General features: G+C 39.0%; 2 protein-coding genes across 2 annotated transcripts in view; both read right to left on the minus strand.

Moving 5' to 3' along the window:
* The window catches only part of LOC145439514 (cornifelin homolog A-like), a 428,374-nt gene that overhangs the window by 71,357 nt on the left and 334,718 nt on the right, over nt 1-22,299 (minus strand). The gene's annotated exons all lie outside the window — the stretch shown is intronic.
* Nucleotides 1,187-21,852, minus strand: LOC145439478 (uncharacterized). Its single transcript, XM_080316969.1, has 10 exons — nt 21,639-21,852; nt 18,179-18,304; nt 16,867-16,996; nt 15,327-15,455; nt 14,682-14,809; nt 9,859-9,983; nt 4,147-4,233; nt 3,843-3,953; nt 2,255-2,390; nt 1,187-2,193 (listed from the first exon to the last, which is right to left on the minus strand). The coding sequence occupies exons 1-10, from the start codon at nt 21,695-21,697 to the stop codon at nt 2,082-2,084; spliced, it is 1,143 nt and encodes a 380-aa protein (XP_080173095.1). The 5' UTR covers nt 21,698-21,852; the 3' UTR covers nt 1,187-2,081.

Raw genomic sequence — 22,299 nt, forward strand, 5'->3', positions numbered from 1 at the left:
ACGATAACGTAAAAACTAATGTTGTGTTTAACACCAAACAATTGCTTCCTGCAACGCGCAAAGATGTTCTTCCTGCTTCTCAACAAAGCAATATAGTCTATGAATTCAAGTGCCACTGTGATTGTCGGTACGTGGGAAGAACAACTCAGCGCTTGCAGGAACTCATCAAACAACACGTTCCAAGCGTTATTAGATCGCGCACATTGGACTCTCGCGGAGATGCAGCCGTAACTGATCTGCGATTACTAGAACGTAATCAAGCCATGGCTATGAGCACTGCCATCGGCAAGCATTTGGCTGAGAATGCTACTTGCGCTAAAAACTATCGCGATGAAAGATTCTCCATATTAGGTAGTGACCACACTCATTTCCATCTGTCTGCACTGTAATCGACGTATATTAAAATTCACCGACCGCGCTTGCGTCAGCAGAAGGAAATTTTAGTCATTCTAAGAATTGGCCACTAGCTGCGCTCGCGGTTTGCCTGTATTTCATGTTGTTTGTTTCTATGATGTCACAATTGGTGGTATGCAATGTAGCTGGATGCATGTTTTGAAAATCTCCATTTGGTGATGATTGCCCTTGAAGAGTGTCAGCTCGAAAAGCTTCGGGTTTTAATATATTTTTGCGATGAAATGTATATTAAAGTACTGTAGGCCTACCCCAAAGAGTCTCTTTAAGCTATGAGGGTTTTAAACACCATTTGTTTAAAATGCAACATTAACCGTCAGTAATTTTCCAATGAAGAGGCTGCACTGAGGAAGTATCAATATTCGGGTATGGTTGATATGCTCTTTTAGTGGTACGGATAGCAAGTTTGACGCGATTTCAATTATAGCCTTTTTACAACAAATAAAGGACATAGCTGTGATTCCCGCCAGCACACACTCTTGTACAGCAGGTAACGTTCAAGTCTCGGGTTAATTAATTTCATCACTTCAAAACATCACAAGACTGCAATACAATGAAAGATAGGAAGATGCCGAAACGACTAGGAGTAGTCTTTGAGATCAGACACCCACATGTAAAAAGGAGGGATGCACGCGGAATGAAAGTAAAATATGATAACTAGTGCAAGTTCTTGTTGTAGTTAAATCCGTGAAAAATTGCATTTATTCATTTATTTTCAAAAATAGTTGCAGAAGTTGCATTTTGACCACATTTTGCTCGGTTGACTAAAAGCGTGGTGAAAATATTCGGGCATCACGGAGAACATTGCACACACACACCATATCTGATATACCAGAAATATTGTGAATATCAACGTCGCTATGTACATCGTTAGCACCAATTTTGGGTAACCCTTGACGGAAATAATTGCGCTGCATGTTGACAGCATTAATCCCACTCAGTGAAGGGTGTGCAGAAGAAACGAGAAACAAATGAGTGACAGTGAGTATCGTTTTAGGGAGTGTCGCACGATCTCACATTCGAAAATCCGAAGGGCGAAAAATGTCTATCAATTATTTCGACTGTTTTTTAATTCCTTAGTAAAATCATAACCTTCGAGGTGATAATCCGAGAAAGAGCCGTTTGTAACATTTAAGTATATATTCTAAAATTCAATTTTCGCACCACAGCGTATAACAAGTAACAACTGCGCCCAAATGAAACTGCTTTCCATACCAAAATTCTGTCAATCAATATAGCCAATAAAGAACGAATGCAGGTAATTCGCGCAGGAAAGAACATTTGAAACCACTAATAAACGCACCGAACCTATCTTATGATAACTAAAATCACACAGCATCATGCCGAAAATGTTCTAGGTCAAAAATAATCGGCGTATGACACGGATTTGGAATGTAGCCTATATGTAATAGGAACGTACCATTTGGGTCAATGTTATGTTATGTTATATCTACTGATTGCTCTCGACAATTATCTCTGCATACTGCATATTATCTTTTGCATGATATCGATCCGCATAAACGAACACGGATGGTATCTCCGTGTCAGCTTAGTTCGAACTTTCATCTCCCCGCATGGATAATTTCAGGTTATTGCTCGGCATCAACCGATAATAGTCACGATAATTGATGCTATGCATATCGAACAGTAGCCGCAATCATGAAAAATTGCTATAGATTCGTGCAGTAACTGACGGGCCGATTTCTGGAGCATAAAGACGTCGAAGCTGTAGTCACCGATTGTTTGACTCCGAAAAGTTTCATCGAGCTTTTTCGTAATTGACTGGAAATAAAATACTTTTGACTCATCATGCGTCGCTGAATGGAATCACTTTATACTATACCTGGATGCCAAGTTGTAAAACAATGGGTTCAAGCATTCGGAAAGTCGCAATAGAACGTATGATAGCGTGAGGATCAACCATTTTGTTTGAGGCGTGAACAACGAACGCATGTGGAGAGTTTTTGTCATTAGATATACTGAAATACAAGGAATCAATTTATATTGAGCAATGATGAAATTTGAATATTTTCAATAGTGTTACCATTATCACACGGACCATATTTGTGTGACAACGTATCTTAAACACTCACCACGATCCCATGCAGTTTTTCATGCAATACTTCGTTTTATTGGAATTTTCGTTTTCAGCCTGAGCATAGCGATTCGAGTACCCAAGTCGAGTCGCGAGAGCGCCCATGTTTTCGAGTATATCGAAATGACACGCAATTTATTATTTCATGAAACTTGAAACTTGGATATGAGGTAGCATATCACCCAAAGCATAATAGCATATTGCCACCAGCGTTTATAGCAATCAGATACCCGTGCAGCAATGATGGACCTGCACCATTGTTTCGGGTCAATACGACATATTATTGGTGTCAATAATATTCCATTTGAACCATTGAATTCACGATACCAAACACATTACACAGCACAGTGTAATAAAGACTACCGATCTCAAATTGTTGTAAGACAGAATGTGATTTAGTCATACAGGTTCATGGCAGTGTCACGACGAGCAAGTGGGCTGACAGCAGTAATGGTACTCATTTTCGAATTGAAATCCTCGCACTTACTATTTCGTGACATTTCCTATCAGCCTGTGCATGTCGGGGTTGTGTAGTTGGTTTGTACAATGTACAATGCCCTTTCATGAAGGACAAATGATGGCATGTAACCAGACGCCTCGACACACTGGTTTTAAACCCTTTTCATCCCATCTAGTCCTTTGACCGATATATGGCCCTATAGGGAAATACTCTCTTGGGAACGGCTTCTCTAGAAACCATTAGCGCTGGTCAAAGCAGTCGCGAATTCTACTTCATCAGGAATAGCATTTGTAACGCAGAGTCCCACTCTGAAGCTGTAGACGTTATAAAGAATGCTGCTTCGGTGAAGAAATAAACGCAGACACTTTCCATAATCCGGTCGCGGGCAACACAAGAATATGCTACGTTGGTCGAATGTTCGCGACTCTGGTAATATTACTGGACTACATTAATCTATGACGATATTAGCATTGGTAAACGAGGGTCATCGGAACTGGCTATATAATTGCGGGAAGTTGTAAACCATATTTATCCACACATTTAGGGAGTTACTTTTTTTTTATGAATTAGGATACAGTCTCCTCTCCGAAAATTAACATTTAAAAGCCTTCGATTTTGACCGAGATTCTGATGTAAGCAATTTCCGAGCGACATAAAGAATCCAAGTGTGATTTAGGAAACAGTGTTAATCAAGTGCACCAAAATACACAAAATATGGGGAATATGGATGGGAATTAAAGGTGACATTCGGCTTGATTAATTCAAATCAGCAACACCTGTATATGATAATCGTGTACAAAGTGAATTACAGCTCATTAGAGCTACTTGCGTGAAATCTGGCGAGTTACAAACCATAATTGTTTAAACGTTGCGTACCTGCCTCGAGGGTGTATCCGATTAGGAAGGATAGTACGATGAGGCTTGCTTGTTTCATGGCTGACTTGTCTTCAGCCCATCTATCAATGCCCGTCGTCGATATCAGGTCAGCTAGTTTGGAAAATAGGACATTAAAGAACAAAATACAGAGGAAAGATGATGATGTATAAAATAAACTTGTATGAGATGTAGTCCTGCACGCGCCTGATACGCAGGGACCTTGTATATAAAATTGTAATTGAATTATATCACAGACACCATAAAAATCTCCTAATATATTTATTTATAATTCATCACACCTCACCTTCCAAATTCTCTTCGTGGTGATACGACCGATAATCCCATTCTGTACTATCGATAAGGGGGTCGGAATGAGGGTTCGATCTGTGACCTGTGCATATATTTATCACATATGAGATTTCGCTACCCTAACTGAACGGTAAGAGCTAATAATTGAGACAACTGTTGGTATCAATGTAATGTCACAGTGGTGGTTGTCCTCAATAATACAAACTCCGTTTCTTCGAAACTTAATCCTAATTATACTCATACTTCTTCGAAAGGCAATGTATTTACGCATTCAGGGTGTTACTTTGTTACGTGTCTTGCGTTGATGTATCTATTTCGACAATGAAATAAGGGAGTTGTGATCAGCCGTTGTCAACAACACTCCCCTCAAAACGTTGGTGTTTGCCGATAAACAAAACTTCCCCAGACCCTCAGGCCTTTTTCAACACTAACGTATTCACTGTTCACGTTGTGAGTAAACGTTAGACATGATGTTTTCAGTGAGCATCGTTTTATTCCTGCCTAGTCGTGCGAAGCGCGAAAAAAGTTAATGATTGAATTCGGTTATTAATATTGGTAATTCCATATACTCCTATATTTTTCCCACTCTCAGCCACGCGGTCAGATTTACCGGTAAAACTGAGTGAGGTGGTGTCTTTCCTAATTTCGAAGTCGTAATTAATAATACTGATCGACACGATTTTTGCGCCAGGAATCCTTTGGTTCATTGTTACCTAATTATGGAGCGCTGAATGTGAATCTGGCGTCATATTTGTTCTATCTCGTCAACTTTGGAAGATAAAATCTAAGTCGATTTTACTAATTTTTCGGGGTGATCAGGTAAATTTATTCTACTTACAGTATATACTAAAGCTGATATGTTTTCAGACTACTTCCAATTCTACCTGAACAGTATTTTAGATAATCTATTTATTTTTGCAATAGGGATTTTGAAAAGTAGAAATTAGTCGGAAAAGAATGCACCGCTTTCATGAGTTACATCAGGGGTCACCAACGCGGTGCCCGGGGGCTGCAGGTAGCCCGCGAGGACCAGATGAGTAGCCCGCGAGCCTGTTCTAAAAATAGATCGAATAGCAGCATTTACCAATATTCGTCAGATTAGTACCAGTTAGCCTTTAAATATATAGATTCTGGCTATTCACTGATGAAATTGTCAGGTTACCCTTAAAAAAGCTGCACACCAAATTTGCCCAAATTCTAGCCAGTATAAGCCGCCGCAGAGCCTATTAAAAATTTTAATTTATTATGTAAAAATTAAAAAAAAATCAAAATTTTTTGTCAACCCCATGAAATTGTTTAGTTGTCTCCAAAAGCGATGCAAACCAAATTTGACTCAATTACAACCCGTGAAAGCGGAGTTATTGAAGTTTTTCATATATATTTCTGAGATTATTCACCATCAATGCTATTTTAAAGAAAAACCAGAACGTTTCAACTGCAATAACTCCGCTTATACTGGTTAGTATAGAATCAAATTTGGTGTGCAGCGTTTTTAAGGGTAACCTAACAATTTAATCTGTGAATGGCTGAAATCCGGAAAATAAAAAGTGATTTTTGAGCAGCCCTTGACCGTTACGTATTGCATCTTCTGACATAGCTGGTTTCTCTTACACCCAAAGCCGTTTGGTACCATGTTTCTAACTTTCTGTAATCGTTGTTGCTGACCGGTCTATGAAATCTGTCATGTGTGGATGCTGAGAAGTTGGATATTTAAATTGTAACTCTGCAAGGACCTTCACCTTAAAGCCCACCAGGCTGCAGCAAACTTTTGGTGCCTTGTTGACACGGATAAGTACAGTGGTGTATGCGCAGCAGCTATGACGATCGCAAGTAGGGTTGCATTTAATCATGGCTAATGTAGTTTAGGAGATATTGGCATATATCGAGATTTTGGGGGGTATGAAAATTCCAATTTGACCAAGATTTCTCTATGTTCCCGAGAGCCCACAGCTACAATTCTGGTATCAGATTGTATAACTCCAAGAGTCACATCGAATGAGCGTATTGGTTTATTCGTGGCTAATGTAGTTTGCGAGATATTGGCATATATCGAGATTTTGGGGGGTATGAAAATTCCAATTAGACCAAGATTTCTCTATGTGCTTGGAAATTCAGTCTGACACGAGTAAACGGCGGGAGTAAATGGTAGCCCGTCGCTTCAATCAGTAGGCCTACTCAAGAAGTAGCTCTTGGTTGCCAAAAATTGGTGACCCCTGAGTTACATGATAATGAGAACTGCGTGACACAGCCCTAAATCATATACTCCCGGAATATATTTTCGACTATTCCACCAATGGGTAATGTCATTATAGACGTTTTGCGTTAGCCGAGAAGATACATCTTGCGATTTCATATGTAGCCACCTCCGACTAACTGTTGGAAATACGGGACCACTCTCTCCCGACCAAATATACTTAGATATTTACTGACTTTTAGTAATTCTCATACCTTTCATTTCGTCTTCCATCTGAAGTAGTTTTCATATATCTTGGAAATTACTACTTCTACTTGCAATTGAGTAGAAATGGAAGGTGTGACTTCTGCTACTTGCGTAACAACGTCGATCACTTCGACCAACTCTAGTTCGTAGTAAAATATTACGGCAAATCAGAAACAGCCTAAAATGTAAAGCTTTTTGTATTTACAACTGGCATTTAAGCATACAAGACACTAACAAAATGCCTCGCAACCATTTGAAACCATCACTAGAAAATAATGAATGCTCATCTCTCGCTTTGTTCCAGCATAGACAACATGGTATTTGGTGTAGGCCACAGAATGTCCTACGTCGAGACGAAATCGACTGTCCTAAAACCGAGGCATCTTCATTTCTTTTGTGAAGTAACACGCACTTTGGGTTTCGTGTTGAGCTGTTAGTAAGCAGTCCTCAGTTTTTGGTTGTCTATGATAGACATTGCAAAAGAAGTCCTTTATATTATGGCAATGAAACAAAAGAAAAACAGTTTAGAAACAGCTTTCCTCGATCCCGATGAAATGTGACAGCATATGGAAACTGCAGAAGAATTAGCATGATAAGTACAATAGGAGATTAATGATGATAAATTCTCTCAAGTTATCATGATTAGCACTTTTTTCTTCGGAAACAGACATCCTGTTTCTTTTAATGTTTCAAAACAAGCTTAAAGGGTCACATATTTGGATCATGTGCGGAAGTGAACAAGTCGCTTCCACATAATATAGGCTACCTACAATACAATGTTTATTGTTTGCAAACTTTTACATTTTACGAAAGAGCAGCGTGCTGTCACAAAATGCATTGACCGATTAAGTCTGCAGGACAGATGTATGGATCTGTTGGATAATCCGATTTGTGCGAATAACTATCGAGACGACAGATTTCGCGTCGTCGGGAGGGGCCGTTCACACTTCCATTTGTGTGCCTTGGAGTCGATTTTTAACAAAATACACCAACCAAAACTCTGTTCACAAAAGGAGTTCGTGTACTGTTATGTTCGTGCATTTTACGTTGGTATCGTTTGACTCTTATTTGTCTAGGATTAGTAATTACCGACAATCATTATTTTCTCGTTTGTCGTGCTTGTATTTATACCCTTGTGTTATGTTCTCTATCGTCTCTTTCGTTTACCTGCACTCTGGATCGTGTCGCCTGTCTTAAGTTGTTCTGCAGATAATATACTGATTTCATATCGCAACGTCGTCGAATGAGTTATTGTTCAAGCAAGATCAAGAACATAACATTTACCACCTAAATATAGTACATTGAGCGATCTGTCATTCGAAATTTCATGCTGGTGACGTCATATTGTTGATATACAATGTTCTTTCCAATTCTCTACTAGCTGCTGACGATTACCCCTGACGAGTGTCAGCCGAAAATATTCGGGTTCACTTCAATATGAATATACTATTCGATTGTATATCGAAGTTCTGTATCTTTAAGAAGCTCTTCAGATGTATACCGATAGATAAAATAGGGAAGTAAATCACAATCTTTAAACGAAGAGTGGTATATAAAGATGATAACTGCTACCGACTAAAAATAGTTGCATCCACGTATAAATTTATGGACCGAGAAGAGGTCCTTATTGAAAGAAGATAGAGAACCACTGGATTCAAGTTCACCGAAAAATCAGTTATGCTGCTCTACAGCAACCCAGGCTTCATCATTATAGGTGGTTATGGTTTCAATAACAATATTTGATCTATCGCTGCTGTATGCTAACGAAAGCCGAAATTTGATTATTTGATGAGAATGAGTGAAATTCAAACGGAAGAAATCTGACGTGATAGAGAAATTCCGAGCACACAATCGGATTCAGCAACCTTAAATTAGCCTAGATCAATCATTAAAATGTTTGGGCCATTTTTTCTCAAAATTTGTAGACCAGTTTAATTATTCATCTTTGGGCGGGGTCATCGTTAATAATTAGCTTGTTGCATGTTGTTATTTCGGCCAACATGATGTGGTTCTGTGCAGTCAGGACTTTCTCGCCGTAGATCATATCGGCTTCGCGGAATCGCATGCTGACGGCAATTCCATGCATTGGTGTGTCGTGTCGCAGTCGTGGCCGACGAATTTTTCTTGGTGGATTGGTACTTTCATTTCAAGAAAACTATGCTGATTCACGAATTAATATTGGGCCCACTTCGGGTTCGCTCTCCCCCGATTCTGGGTGCGGCAATTGCGGCCCTGGCTGTGATGCTATAGGTGGTCTCACCAGTGGCGGCTCGTGACAATATCGGGTGGTGGGGCAAGGGCTGCAAGCGATTTTTTATGAAGATGACGTCACAATGGCGTTTTCCAACGTAAACAAGCAACTTGATGGTACAGTAACATGAACTTCCCGACAAAAGTGATTTTAACGTATGTGCCGCGAGAGGTCTGCCGGTGAGTTGTGCCTTGAAGTGTAGTAACTGCGTAAACGGCGTACGGAACAAAGATTCGACACTTGACCTGAATACTTATCTGCAGAAATGGAAATGAATACAGGCCTAACTCGAGAGATTGCGTAAGCTTTACTGGAAAGGTCAACGACTTCGGACACATACGCAATTGTTATCTCATAGATTGGGCATGCCATATTGATTGGGCATTTACAAGCGAAAGGACAAGAAGAATACGATTTTCGCTGTTATTTCGGTATATAAAGATTGCTGTGCGTCTATAAATGGTAAAGAATTGTTATTGAACAGAATTTTAGGTGGGGCAATGCCCCAGTTGCCCTATAGGAAGAGCCGCCACTGGGTCTCACGTTTGTGATGCTGGCGCATCACGTATCGACATCGGTAATATGCAAACTGCAATTTTTCGTCTACAACGTGAATCAAACCACCGTTCGCGGTGTGAATAATTGGCTGTATGTAGCGGCACGAAAGTCGTGCGGATTACAGGTTATCAATATTTTAAGTAGAAGTTATAGAAACAACGCTTTTTCATTAAATGGAGTATCGGGCAAAGTCCTCCATTTTGAATAGGCGAGATTGTCGGATTCAAAACTGCAATTTCGAAGCTGCGGTGAACGAGGGTGGTGGTTAAAGTAATTCCTATGATTTTCACGTGCAGAACGGAAAAGTGGTGGTCGTGTTCGCGTGTGGACGCGCAAGGACACAAAGACGAATCGCGAATTTCATTTGAAAAGAACAGATTGTTCGATTACACTGCTATGTATAGAACACCATGGGATTTTTATTTCATCGTCTATAAATAGATTGCACCATAATCCACCTGTTTTCCAACGCAGCCGTATGAAGGTGGCTGTGGTAATGATCGCACATATCAACACAACAACGAATGGCGCAAACAGCATGATGGGTAGGCCGACTTCGAGGTACTTTTCACCGACGTGTCGCCTGTAAGTGTTAGAATATTTGGAGAAACTTCTTCACATAAAGTACTCACAAATCGAAAATTACACGAATCGATGTTTGTGCTTCATCATTGCGAAATTGCGAAAATGATTGGTTAGTCTTATTGTGACTATAGAATATTTCACAGTATGTTATCTGTCAGACGCACAACCGTAGACCTATGCTTTAAACATTTTTAGTTAGACTGATTTCTCCCATATAGGCGTATCGCGTGCCGAGCCAAATATGCCACACGCAATTCCCCAGTCAATTCAGGATTACAGTATAATTGAGGTACAGCCACATCTGAGTGAATCAGCGACCAGGAGAAAATGTCGATACAATTATAAAGAAATATCTATCGTATCCTATAACATTGGTGAGCATTGGGACTTTATGCCGTGCTGACACGGGATAAGTAATAACTAGGCCGATTTTTTTTGACATGTCAAAATAGTCAAAATTTAGTCAAAATTGTAGTGTTAGGTCAAAATAAGTCAAAATTGTTGGCAAAGTTAAAAACTCTTTTGCAAAGTGAATTTCGTTAGTATCAGAGATTTTGCACTGTCAGTGAACTCATCCCTTGACATTTTACAGCGTGTAGGCTACTTTAGGCTAACCGTTGTAGACGGCCCATTGTCTGTTCTTTGTGAATCATGAACGGTCAATTGAAACAAATAGGTTGCGATGGTGTTATGCTCAACGTACCGAAATATCCCAACTGACGCAAGACTGCGTGGGAATTGCATGGTTCTTCTATAAAGAAGCGCATGATGGAAAATGTGATGTAGACACCATTGTCAGAAAGAAGCAACACGGTTTGTCACCAGCAGTGTACGCACAACTTCAGTGTTGTCAGCCAACGACCGCTGCTGTTAAACGTTCTTTCTCCATTTTTAGCAAACTAGTTAGTACGGACAGACACTTTCTACCCGAGAATGTAGGAAAGTCTCTTTCATTGTACTACAAAAAACTTCAAATTTTTCTACCATAATGCGTAATGTAACGGCTGAAATACTTCATAGGGCTAGATTTCGTTAAAATGAAGTTTTTTCATGTAAAAATTTGTCAGTTTTTGCAGCAAATGTTTTTTTTTTTCAGGTCAAACTACTTTGTAAGGACAGACAGTTCCAACCAGAAATGAAGATAAGTAGTACAGTTCTAACATTATGTGGGAAAACACCTAATTTGCATACGTTAAGTCAAATTTGCTCAAAATATAGATTTTTAAGGTAAAAAATGTCAAAATTTTGATTTGTTTGGTCAAAATCTTTAGTTTTTTAGGTAAAAAAATCGTCCTAGTAATAACTATTCAGCAAACGACCGATTCTAAAATTACGGAAGTCCGTCACTCCTTTTTCCATATCACGCGTCGATCGTCATTGATGAAGCGTTATCCAAAATGGGATGTATTGTATTAGATATAGCCCAATATAATGACGTTGAGACAAAACTACGATTTATATCGTTCACCTCGTGATTTAATCCCTGCTTGAAACGAATCAAATAAACCGTGTTTAGCTAAATTCTTCACGAAGTGACTGTATTATAATACTAAGATAGAAATCGGCACAATAAAATTCGCATCTTCATCGGATAAATTTCCACGAATATGGTTTATGCCACAAGTGCATGAGAGAAAAGACAGTTGAACACTTGGTATTTGTGTGGCAAATCTTCACCGACAAAAGAAGATATTTGAAAATTTTGTCAGACTTGCAAACGATGTCAATATGACAATGCGAGCCTTATTGTTGCGTCCATGCACTATTCAACCTGATATTGAATTCGTATTAGTCACCCGATCAATTTAAATGAGCGGGCGGTTAAGTTCGAACTGGTGTACAAGACCACCACAGACCCCACATACAACAATAAAAACGATTTAAATCAGTGTTTCCTAAACTTGTTTGAGCTACTGCCCCCCTGGACAACGAATAAAGTGACAGCGCCCCCCGACACTCCCTTACCACGGCTAAATTATAAAACGAAAGCTAATAATGAGACGAATGAAGGTGGTGTATTATTATCACCATCCTCGTCATATCGGGTTTGAGTTTTGATAGGAACAATATCATTCTAAAATTTTCAGTGTCCACTTCATGTATAGGCTTACTGTTAAGTCGGTTTCGGCAGTGAGCTAGAAACTTTGTCACGGCACTGAAAACACGTTCTACCAAATATGTAATGTAATGCAATCAGCTAGTAAACCATTTCTTTCCCGGAAACTTCACATATAGCGGATTGATTTTCCAGTGAAGAGTTTCTAATTGCAATATTTCCTGGGATCAAATCACCATATCCTCGCGTAATTTTGTGAGATGTTTGATTTATGTTTCTCCATCAAAATCGGGTATTCGAGCTGTACCGGTAGCACATGAAAGCTTGAGAATTGGAGCAGTTCAAGTTTCGCAAAATTTCGATGAAATATCGTGGGCTTATCACTGAATCCGGACAGTTCTATTTTCACCTTTATCAGTTTTCATCATTACTAAGAACGGATATATTCTACTCATAGATTTTGGAAAATATGCCAGTCAAGTATAGGAGCGATGTCATTTTTCGCAACCAGAACGCTGTGTCGAAGGCCACAGTACCAGCGCTGTGGATAATCCACGATCGTTTGAAACAAAGAATAAAATCGCACAAGACAGTTTCTCTTGAAAAGCCATCACACCTTGCAGTGAGCAAAAACTGAACAAATACTTCGTAGTTCTCATAGCACAATATGAGCCACGTGTTTCGGGGATGCTGTCAACTGCTAAATTAGTCCATTGATGGGCAGGATCAACATTGTCAAGTAACAATGGACTTTTCCGGCACAGCTGAATGAATAGACGGAAGACCCTAGATCAGTGGTTCTTAACCTGGGGGTAATTACCCCCAAAGGGGTAATTTACCAATTTTTGGGGGGTAATTCAAATTGAGGTTTTGTTTATATACTAATAACGCTTCACTAAAGTATTTTTAAACGTAAATATGAATGTAGGCTAACATATATTTTTGTGAGCTTGTAGGCCTATATATTTCTTTTCAGTTAACACACCATGCCTGCTTTGATATCATAGTAAGCATCAGTGATTATGAATTACAGAACCGAATGTAGTTTAGTATAGTGCTAGGTAAGTCCAATTTATTTTGTAGTAGTGCGGATCATATATTGTTGCACATGCTGACCAATCAAAAGACAACGGGCGTCTAAGTTTAGCATAACACCTATAATGCAGTAACAATATCGTACAAATATGGTGATTAGTATTGAAAGGTGTTTGTGGTGGTCTAGTCTATAGTCAGTAAAATTAAGTCTGAAATCATCAAAATGCCTTCGAAGAAACGAGGGAAAGGTTTTGGAACCTTTTTGGGTTCGCCTTCAAAATGAATAACCAATGTTGGTCATAAACTCATAATGGCATTGAACTTTCTGATTGAATTTCGTTCAACTTATTGCTGTGAAGTCAAATTTTCTGCAATGGTATCTATCTAAACCAAATAAGTTTGCGATTGACGAAGACATGAGAGATGCCGTCTATTATCCTCCCCTTCTTCTAGTTTTGATCACTACTGGATAACACGACAACAGCATCAGCTTTTCCATTGACTTGATATTTACCACCGACATTTCTGTGTTCATTATGACGTCATATTTGTGCTTTGTGGAAAAAGGGGTAATTGCATCCCGTCATTTTCTTGTTGGGGGTAACGACATGAAAAAGGTTAAGAACCACTGCCCTAGATTGTCCTCACTGAATCTATTATGCATTTTTACTGCGAATTTAACTGGTTTATAAATCAATCGTTTCAACACTCTATGCAGCCTATTTGCTCTCATCGACATCCAAACACCCATTTCATGGTCAGCGCCCAATACAGTGGTTCCCAACCTTTTTCGTCTCGTGCCCTCCTTGGCCGATATTTGAACTAAAATCCCCCCTATAAAAAGTTGCCTGTGACTAAAAAAATGTGCTTTTTAACGCGCAACCATGTGTTGACTGAGCAATTAATGGCCAAACATATTCAAATATGCCCGAACTATGGCGAATGCGGACCGCACTAAACTTTGGTAAAGTACAGTCAAATTTGACCTGCTTTTGACCGATCGGGTAGCCGCTGACGATAAATAAATCATCAAGTCCGCTTGCCATGAACTTGAGTTGAATCGATGAATTTGGTACACGGTATATTTTTCACGTTAGCCCATATGTTGGCTTGAAAAGTTAAAGAATTTCAATAGCAGCCTTGTGTGCTGAGTTCGGCTTGACGTTTTCCAATTTGGTGGAGAGGCTGTCGCAGACCCAACGAAATCGTCTCGTCAGCTTCACTTTATCCGGGGGTGTAATAGCTACGGAAGGCTTTTAAACATATTCCTAGCTTGAAATCCGCCAAAGAAACATACAATTGTAAAGAACTAATTTCTACCTGACAGTTCTATACCATAAAAATCTAAAAACCTTGTGAACCTAGTGTATCTTCCGATACAATGCCAAAGCCAGATTCCCCCTTAAAATTTCAAAATTCCCCCCGAGGGGGGAATTCCCCCTCGGTGAGGAACCAATGGCCTAATACTATCTGTATAGGCAAATACGGCTGCTGAAACTGGTAATAAACCACTGAATGCCGGAACTTAGAAGCAACACATGTATTCAGACGCATATGTTATACATGTTTCTTTGGTAATACTCTAAAATCCCCTGGTTAACTTACCAACGATTGCCTACCACAGTGCAGGAGGTTTTATATCTTCCATGGGAATATGGTACCACCGTTGCAGCGATCAGATAGAATAAAGCAAAGGATGCGAACACTTCCACCCAGATAAAAACAGCCACAACCTGTTAATAGTCATCTGGTTGTAAACGTCGCCGATACGTATTTCAAAATTGTAAGACGAGCAGTTAAACCTCTATTAATTCCTATCAAATTATGAACCAACGTACGTTACCAAAACATGAGGTATTGCGATCGAAAACGTCTACCAGAACACTAGTTGCATGAAACATGGCGATTCACCAAGTAAGACCAAAACTTTGTCGCAAAATTTTTGATTAATGTTGCTGTAAGCGATTGAAAATATTCGATATACCAACCAAGAGCTTCATGGAGGTACAGAACTTCAATATACTTCAATATTCGGGTTCATCTCAATATCAATATAGTATTCAAATCCCAATCAATTTGAAATACGAACTGTTGCTGTTATTTTGAAAACTTCGGGCGTGCTACGTACACAGTGTACAACTGTACATGGATTACTGTACTGTATCAAATAGAAGATTATTTCTCAGATTATATTCATTGCGGTAAACATCCCCGACTCGTCCTGTAATATAGATCAAATTTTCGCCCTACCTTTGCCCAATAGGCATTGAATTTCCTCAGCTTCCTCGGATATTTGATGGCAAGAACTCGGACTAGACTGAAGGCAACGATGTGCTGAACTGTAACAAATGTCGTCCATTGATACACTCCAACCGTTATCTTAATACAAGACAACAGTTTTCAACTTATTTATTGCAGAGCGACCTATCGTTTTCAGTGGTCGTATAGTATTTATTCAAGAGATCTACGAATGCACGTGTACGACATAGGCGGGATTCGATTTTGTGAACTCCAGCAATATTGAAATTGAAAGACGGATAAATAGAAAATACGTCATCGTGGTACGTATGCACTTTGTATTCCGGCGCATAGGTTCGGTTTTTTTCGAATTGATTGATTATGCCAAAGAGTAGGCTATTTGAGGACCCCGACTCGTTGCTGCCATACCACTCATTAGCGCATTTATGGCAAGATGTATGATCCTTCAATTCCGAATGAAAAAATGTCCAAGATAAAGTTATATGTACTTTGTTGTATTGTTATAATATATAATTTATAATTAACAGGAAAACAGAATAGGTTCTCCTATCCCTGACACCGCTTACCCGGCAATACATGGGCAAGTCGTTATAGTGATATATGTAGAAATTCTGCACCGATACTGAGATCATCGAACTGGAAAACGGGAGATAAGGCGAATACCAAAGGTACATCGATACGTATAGCTTACAAATCGTAACCTGCCGACATCCGACGGTTGCAAATTGTAGTTACATATTGTAATATTTGTAAATATACTGCAATGAAATAATTGAATTTGATTGTAGTATTCAAAAGTTTATGTATCGTGCTACTCCTGTTGTGATAGCTAGCCACAGAGGCACCAAAAACACGAAAGATAGTCAGATTCATCATATTTGACCATCGAAGATTAATGTAAAATGGTACGTAGAGCTGGATGTAATCGCACGTTTTCCAGTATACGCTATACATATGTTGGGAGAATTCCGGGTGTAATGAGATGAGTCAAGATATCTAGTGTCAAGTCAACACAAACATGTTTTTCGACGAATGCGGATGGTATACGTCGATCATGAAGATTCACATGTTGAGGTTAAAACAGTATATATATATATGTAAGAACGAAACAACAATATGTTCAATGCTATAAGAATGGTATGTTTACGTAATCGACATTTTAGTGAGTATTACGAAGCAAGTTGCCGCGTCGTCCATTTTGTATAGGTGAACTAGTATATCAGGATCGGCAAGTTCAATTCTGAAGAAACCTCATTGAAAAACAAGTGCAGACGTGTGTATCAAGATTTAGCAATATACAAGTGTTGCAAGTCAGCTTTTTGCATCCGAATCCCGAACTGTTGCCCGTCAGCGCTAACCAGCGATACAAATCGAGAATACTTTTAGTGATTTATGAAATTAACAATTACACGCAATGACTTTAGATTTCCTGACACTCTCATAGACGAACTTAAGGTCTTATGTATAGAATACGTCTGAATTGAACGCAATTATTGCTGGGGGTGTGTTAGCTAAACGGAACTGTACTTACTTTGCAGACTGCCAGGGGAAGATGATATTCCAGATATCCCCAAATCAGTCTATATATTTGCAAAGGACTATTCAACGAGGAAATGAGATCCGACAAGCTTATGCTCATAATAAATATGTTGAATGGCGATCTGAAAAACGGAATGAACTGCTGGAGTGGGAATGTTTGTGCAAATAGATCATTGACGATGCACATGTTTATTGTTGATGGATGATTTGATGGATGAAACCCAATATCAGGATATGGCATGCTAATTATCCGATCGGGTAGCTGTTGACTAAAAATAAATCATCGACTTCGCTTGCGATGACTTTTAGTTGAATCGACGATTTAAAAAGTTTTTTTCTTCACCACCAGTAAGATAGTGACTTATATAGCACTGAAGACGTTCATTAACGGCCTTGTAGTGATGTATTGGACATGACTTAAGAGCTTACGAGCAATTTGTCTGAGAGGCTGTGGGTGGACCAACAAAATCGTATCGAGAGCCACAGTTTTAGAACACCGATCTGGTTTCAAACAATGAAGGTGATCTGTACGAGAAGGGAGGCTTTTAAAGAGCATTTATAGGTCACATACTTCTAGCTGAACATAAGTCGGAATGAACGTCCCTTCGGAAAGAATTAGTTTCAAACATGACATTCCTTTCATGAAAATGAGAAAAATTGTGAGTTCAGCAGGTTTGCCTCTACAATCCTCAGTAATTCGAACACTGGATTACTCCTGGCTGGGAAACACAATAGGGTGTAGTATGTATGAACATACGATGTATGCATAGCTTATTAGCTTAGTGGTTCTAAACCTTAATGTACACAGGTCACTTGACTCCCCCTCTATAAAAATCCCCTTCAAAGATGAGAATCGGCAACTGTATGAACTATGGTAGAACTCACAAACAACGAGGCTTTGGCACTGAGTTTTAATTGCTCGGTAACAATGAGCCTGCAAGGAGTGATGCAGTTGCCTGAGACAGTTTCTGGATTTTGCGATTTGAAATTGGTAGACGCCGCCTTCACATAATTTTTGCAACAACGTTCGCACTCTCCTCCGTTTCAATATTTACCATACCCCTGGAGTACTGAATTCTTATATATAGTGTAATAAATGGTGAGTTTTCAAAGGTTTGAACTCCGCCGAAACTCTGAAACTGTCTCATCGAATCCCTGGAATGCGATAGAATTAAGTTTACGAATTACTGGATTATCATAAAGGCCTGTATCACAGAACAAATAGGTGCAAATAGATGTTACGAGGATCAGAACTCGGAATATGACGATGAATTCTAATGTTACAGCGATAGAACACTACTTACTTTCTGAGCAACTTGGACGTAGCGATTGTTATAAAACTGGTGAAGTTGATAATTATTCCGAAAAAGCAGAGTAAAGTCAAAATCGCCGTCAAAATCGTTGCAGTCAAGTTGGAGAACAATACGTCCCTGAAAATGAAAATAAACTATAAAATGACGAAACGACCGCTCATTGTTACTACTATAAATAGTAGATATAGGAATACAGTAGGGGCTAGGCAAATGTAATCGAGAAACGGCGTTGTGACGTTCAAAAACATTGTTATTAGGGCGTGAAAGTCGATCATAATAATTAGAGGCACCTGTACCTTTTCCCTATCCGTGTATTGTATATGAATGCATATTGTATACCAATGGCAATGGGGAGCTCAAATAGTTGAGATTCTCACATTTATTGACTTTCGTTAGCTTACAGCTAACTGATTTTGCTTTCCAAGTCTAGACGACCTCTAACACGGTGTGGATGCAACGGATGCATTAGATTCCGGCGTCATTACCTCAATAACGGAGATCTCACGCGTTATGAGGTGACTTGATACCGTCAACTACGGGTACCAAGACGCACCTGCCATGTCACCATGTGTGCCATCATGTAAAACGATCAATTTTAGGCTAAATGCTAGTGCAGTGTTGTGAAAGAGAAGAGACTTGAATAGTCTTGGGGGATTGTATTGTTGATATGTGGCAGGGTGACAAACTTTGCGCTGTAAGGCTTCCTCACGAACGCGAACCCGCGTATATTTCAATAAACGACTGAAAATCTTGAAAAAGTGAAAATGATAACTTATATCGATTGGCAACTGCGCCCAATAGGTGAACAAAAATCCATTCGTATATCCAAAGAGAAAACCGGTGGTCAGATTCATCCGGTTCGAACCAGATCTATAGAACCGTTTCACGACTTCTGTTGAGATCAGGTAACCGGTTAGCAACGTCAATGACATTTTGTCACGTAATCCAGTGGTTCGCAATCTTTTTGACACTCGTGGACCGGTAAAACTTCGAAACCAAAGTGGCGGAATTGTGAACCTTCAGAAATAAAAATTGACCCAAAATTTAATTACAGCACATGCGTGCAATTCAGATTTAATATTGGAAACTTTAGTTAATGCGTGGCTCGGTTGAAGTTTCTTAAAGGCCACTAAATTTTGATTTTTTACTGTCGTTTGAGATAATCGCGACTCCGATGTTTACCATATAGTCTCTATATTATTATACTGCCAATGTGTCGCATAATTGCACAGTCGGAAGTTAACGAAGTTTGTCTAAAAGTCTTCGTTGCTTTCACGTACAACTTGAGCAAAACCAATAGTAGCCTATACTACAGTTTTGCACAACGCTTGCATCATTACAGAGTACGACCGAAGAAGTCAACGAGCTATCTGTTTCATCACCAACCGAAAAATATGCGTTCCAAACATTTGAATCAATTTAAAAGTGGATATTTTATAGCTCTAATTATTGAACACGATTTATAACTTTTTACATGTTGTAATTGAGAAATAAAATTCTCTAATATTTAGCGGACCGAAAAGAAACGTATCATGGACCGGCAGTTGGAAACCACTGATATAATCGACTGAAAAATATTTGTGGTAGAACGGGCTGACGAAAAGAAAAATTCCACCACTGGACAACACCCGTTTGATCAAAAGACGGTATGTGAAACCCTGTAAGATTGATGGGCCTAAAGGAAATGTTTGCTCACATCATGTCATAAGACTATGAATTAATCGAATATATTCGTCGGTTTCCGTTTCCCCATATAAAACATGTGCCAAACATGATAAGATCTGGAGCATCATCCCTTGAAAACATTTTATTAAACCATCGATTGGAACTTCGTAAGTCCTTATACGATAACAACATTTTTCTCTCCTAGTTGCCACTGGCGATGTTGTTATTAGGCATATGTTAGAGATTGGATTATGTTGTCCTAAAAGTCACATTAAGAAGATACTCGAAGACATGTTATTAATCTGGAAGGTTGGTTTTATCGTATCTTTTACGCCTTCGGGAATAGCACATGGCATCACATTAGTACACCGAGAAGAGAATCGGGTATAAAATGACCACTAATGCTGGGAAATGACAAGATGGAATTATTCGTATTAAAGATGATTTCGGTTTCTTTAGTCCTCATTATTTTTGTTTATCAATTGTACTTATGCTCACCAAGGCGGTCACCAATATTAAAGAAACCTAACAGTTCCGTTTGTAGCGATCGCGAAACTCCACAAATGTGTTCTCGTGCACTTTTATTGATGCTAAATTCGTTCCCACCAAGTTTTTCATTACCTGTCGAGTACTCCAATGACTTATGCCTCATCAAACTGAAGATAAGCACATGGGCAGAGATATGTAAGATCAGTTAATTCACAAATCATCGAAAGATTTCAATAATGTCTGCGGTTTAGACTACTGCGAAAGAAGGACATGATATAGATGGAACGATTGTTGTCATGAGATATGTATTGCGAACATGTTTGGATAACGTAGCACGTTTGCTATAGAAATGGGAATCTGCCCAGATATAAAGTAAGCGCCTGCGCTAAACCTCTCATCAACACTGTGATGTGAGGGATCAAAACATACGTAATTACTTATAAATATTTACTAATAACTTGTCACATATCATCGTTATGGCATATGAATAACATATTATAAGATCTATCATCAAAGGTAACGGCCAGGCACTAAACAATGAAATTGATAATTCCCTTATTTCGTTTTATCTTATTTGTGAGAAAAAGAAGAGCATAAACAACGTGTGGCGCAATTAACCATCATCGGCCGAAAGCTCCACTTTTTCTATAATAATAATAATAATACCAAATGGCATTTCATATTTACATGCACGCGTTACCTATCACAAAGAGGCTACCCACTTGGTAGATGTAATCTACAACTTCCAACGGACCTTCATGTACTACTGAACAATCCTATAATGGTACATCCATTAATATATTATGTGATATTGACCGGAAGGGGAATATAACCCCCTATCAACCCTTCCACTCAGGCCTGGCGCACAAAGCCCTAGTTGCCGAGCGCCAAATGGCAGAGAAAAGTTAATCATTCAACGGGATAGCTTCACCCTGCGTAGGATATTTTAATATTGAACTATTGTCTAGGTATAAGATTATAAAAAACTACAAGTTGGTCTGAGGAATTCATCTGACACTTCGTCCCATGGGGTCAGTGTCTTGTCATCCTTGCTATTTGCTGTATAGGCTAATTTGAGCGTGAGGTCTTTATTGGAACTCCCAACGCAGTTGCATGGCCACGGCATTGTTATTTCAAATACGACATTGTAAAAATAAAAGCCTATGTTAACGATTTGTATTGATACCGATGAGTCAATTGCATATTAAGGTACAAAGGTGAGAATTCCGTTACGTATAAGACAAGTGTAAATATAGCCCACTTTGAAAGTGTACTGTCCTAAAAATGTATATCTCACCTTACGTCTGTACCATGACTTGTCGGGGTGAGCGGCTGCAGTGTTCTATTACTCACCATTTCGAGAATCAATTTCAATGGCACTAACGACAGTTCTATAGACACCGCAGACGCTCTTGCAGCTGTAGCAATCCGATAAACTATAATCGCAACACGCTTGTACGGAATTATAACATCTCCCTTTGGTGTAGAATTCTTATAATGATAAGTTGTTGGTTGAAACGCAATTTCTCAGTATTTTTAGTCAGCGTTCTTATAAATTACGAAACACAAGTGGTTCTAATTATTTTTCCGAGAAAAAGTCGCTTCAACCGACAATTAATGTGTCATCGGCAGCAAAATTATAACTCTGCACGCAAAGGTGGCGTATGTCGGTTGTTTCGGTGCGTTATTAATTTAGCGATCTTTTTACGTCAACATCAATATTTGTGTATAGCCAAATAAACTTTTCAATTTATATGAATTATGTTGCTGTGCCGGGTAATGTGGGTGGAATGGATATAAAAGCGATTTATATACGCCTACCTATTGTTTTATAAGAAATAATTATTTCAAAGTCAAAAGCGTACTTTAGCAGCTCCACGAAACATGACATTATCAATCCATATAGACTATAGAGTATTATTTGCATTTTACTGCTATTTAGGCAACGACGATTGTTA

This window comes from Botryllus schlosseri, chromosome 5 (genome assembly GCF_051294905.1).
Source record: "Botryllus schlosseri isolate E-star chromosome 5, Bs_hap1, whole genome shotgun sequence".
Classification (NCBI taxonomy): domain Eukaryota; kingdom Metazoa; phylum Chordata; class Ascidiacea; order Stolidobranchia; family Styelidae; genus Botryllus; species Botryllus schlosseri.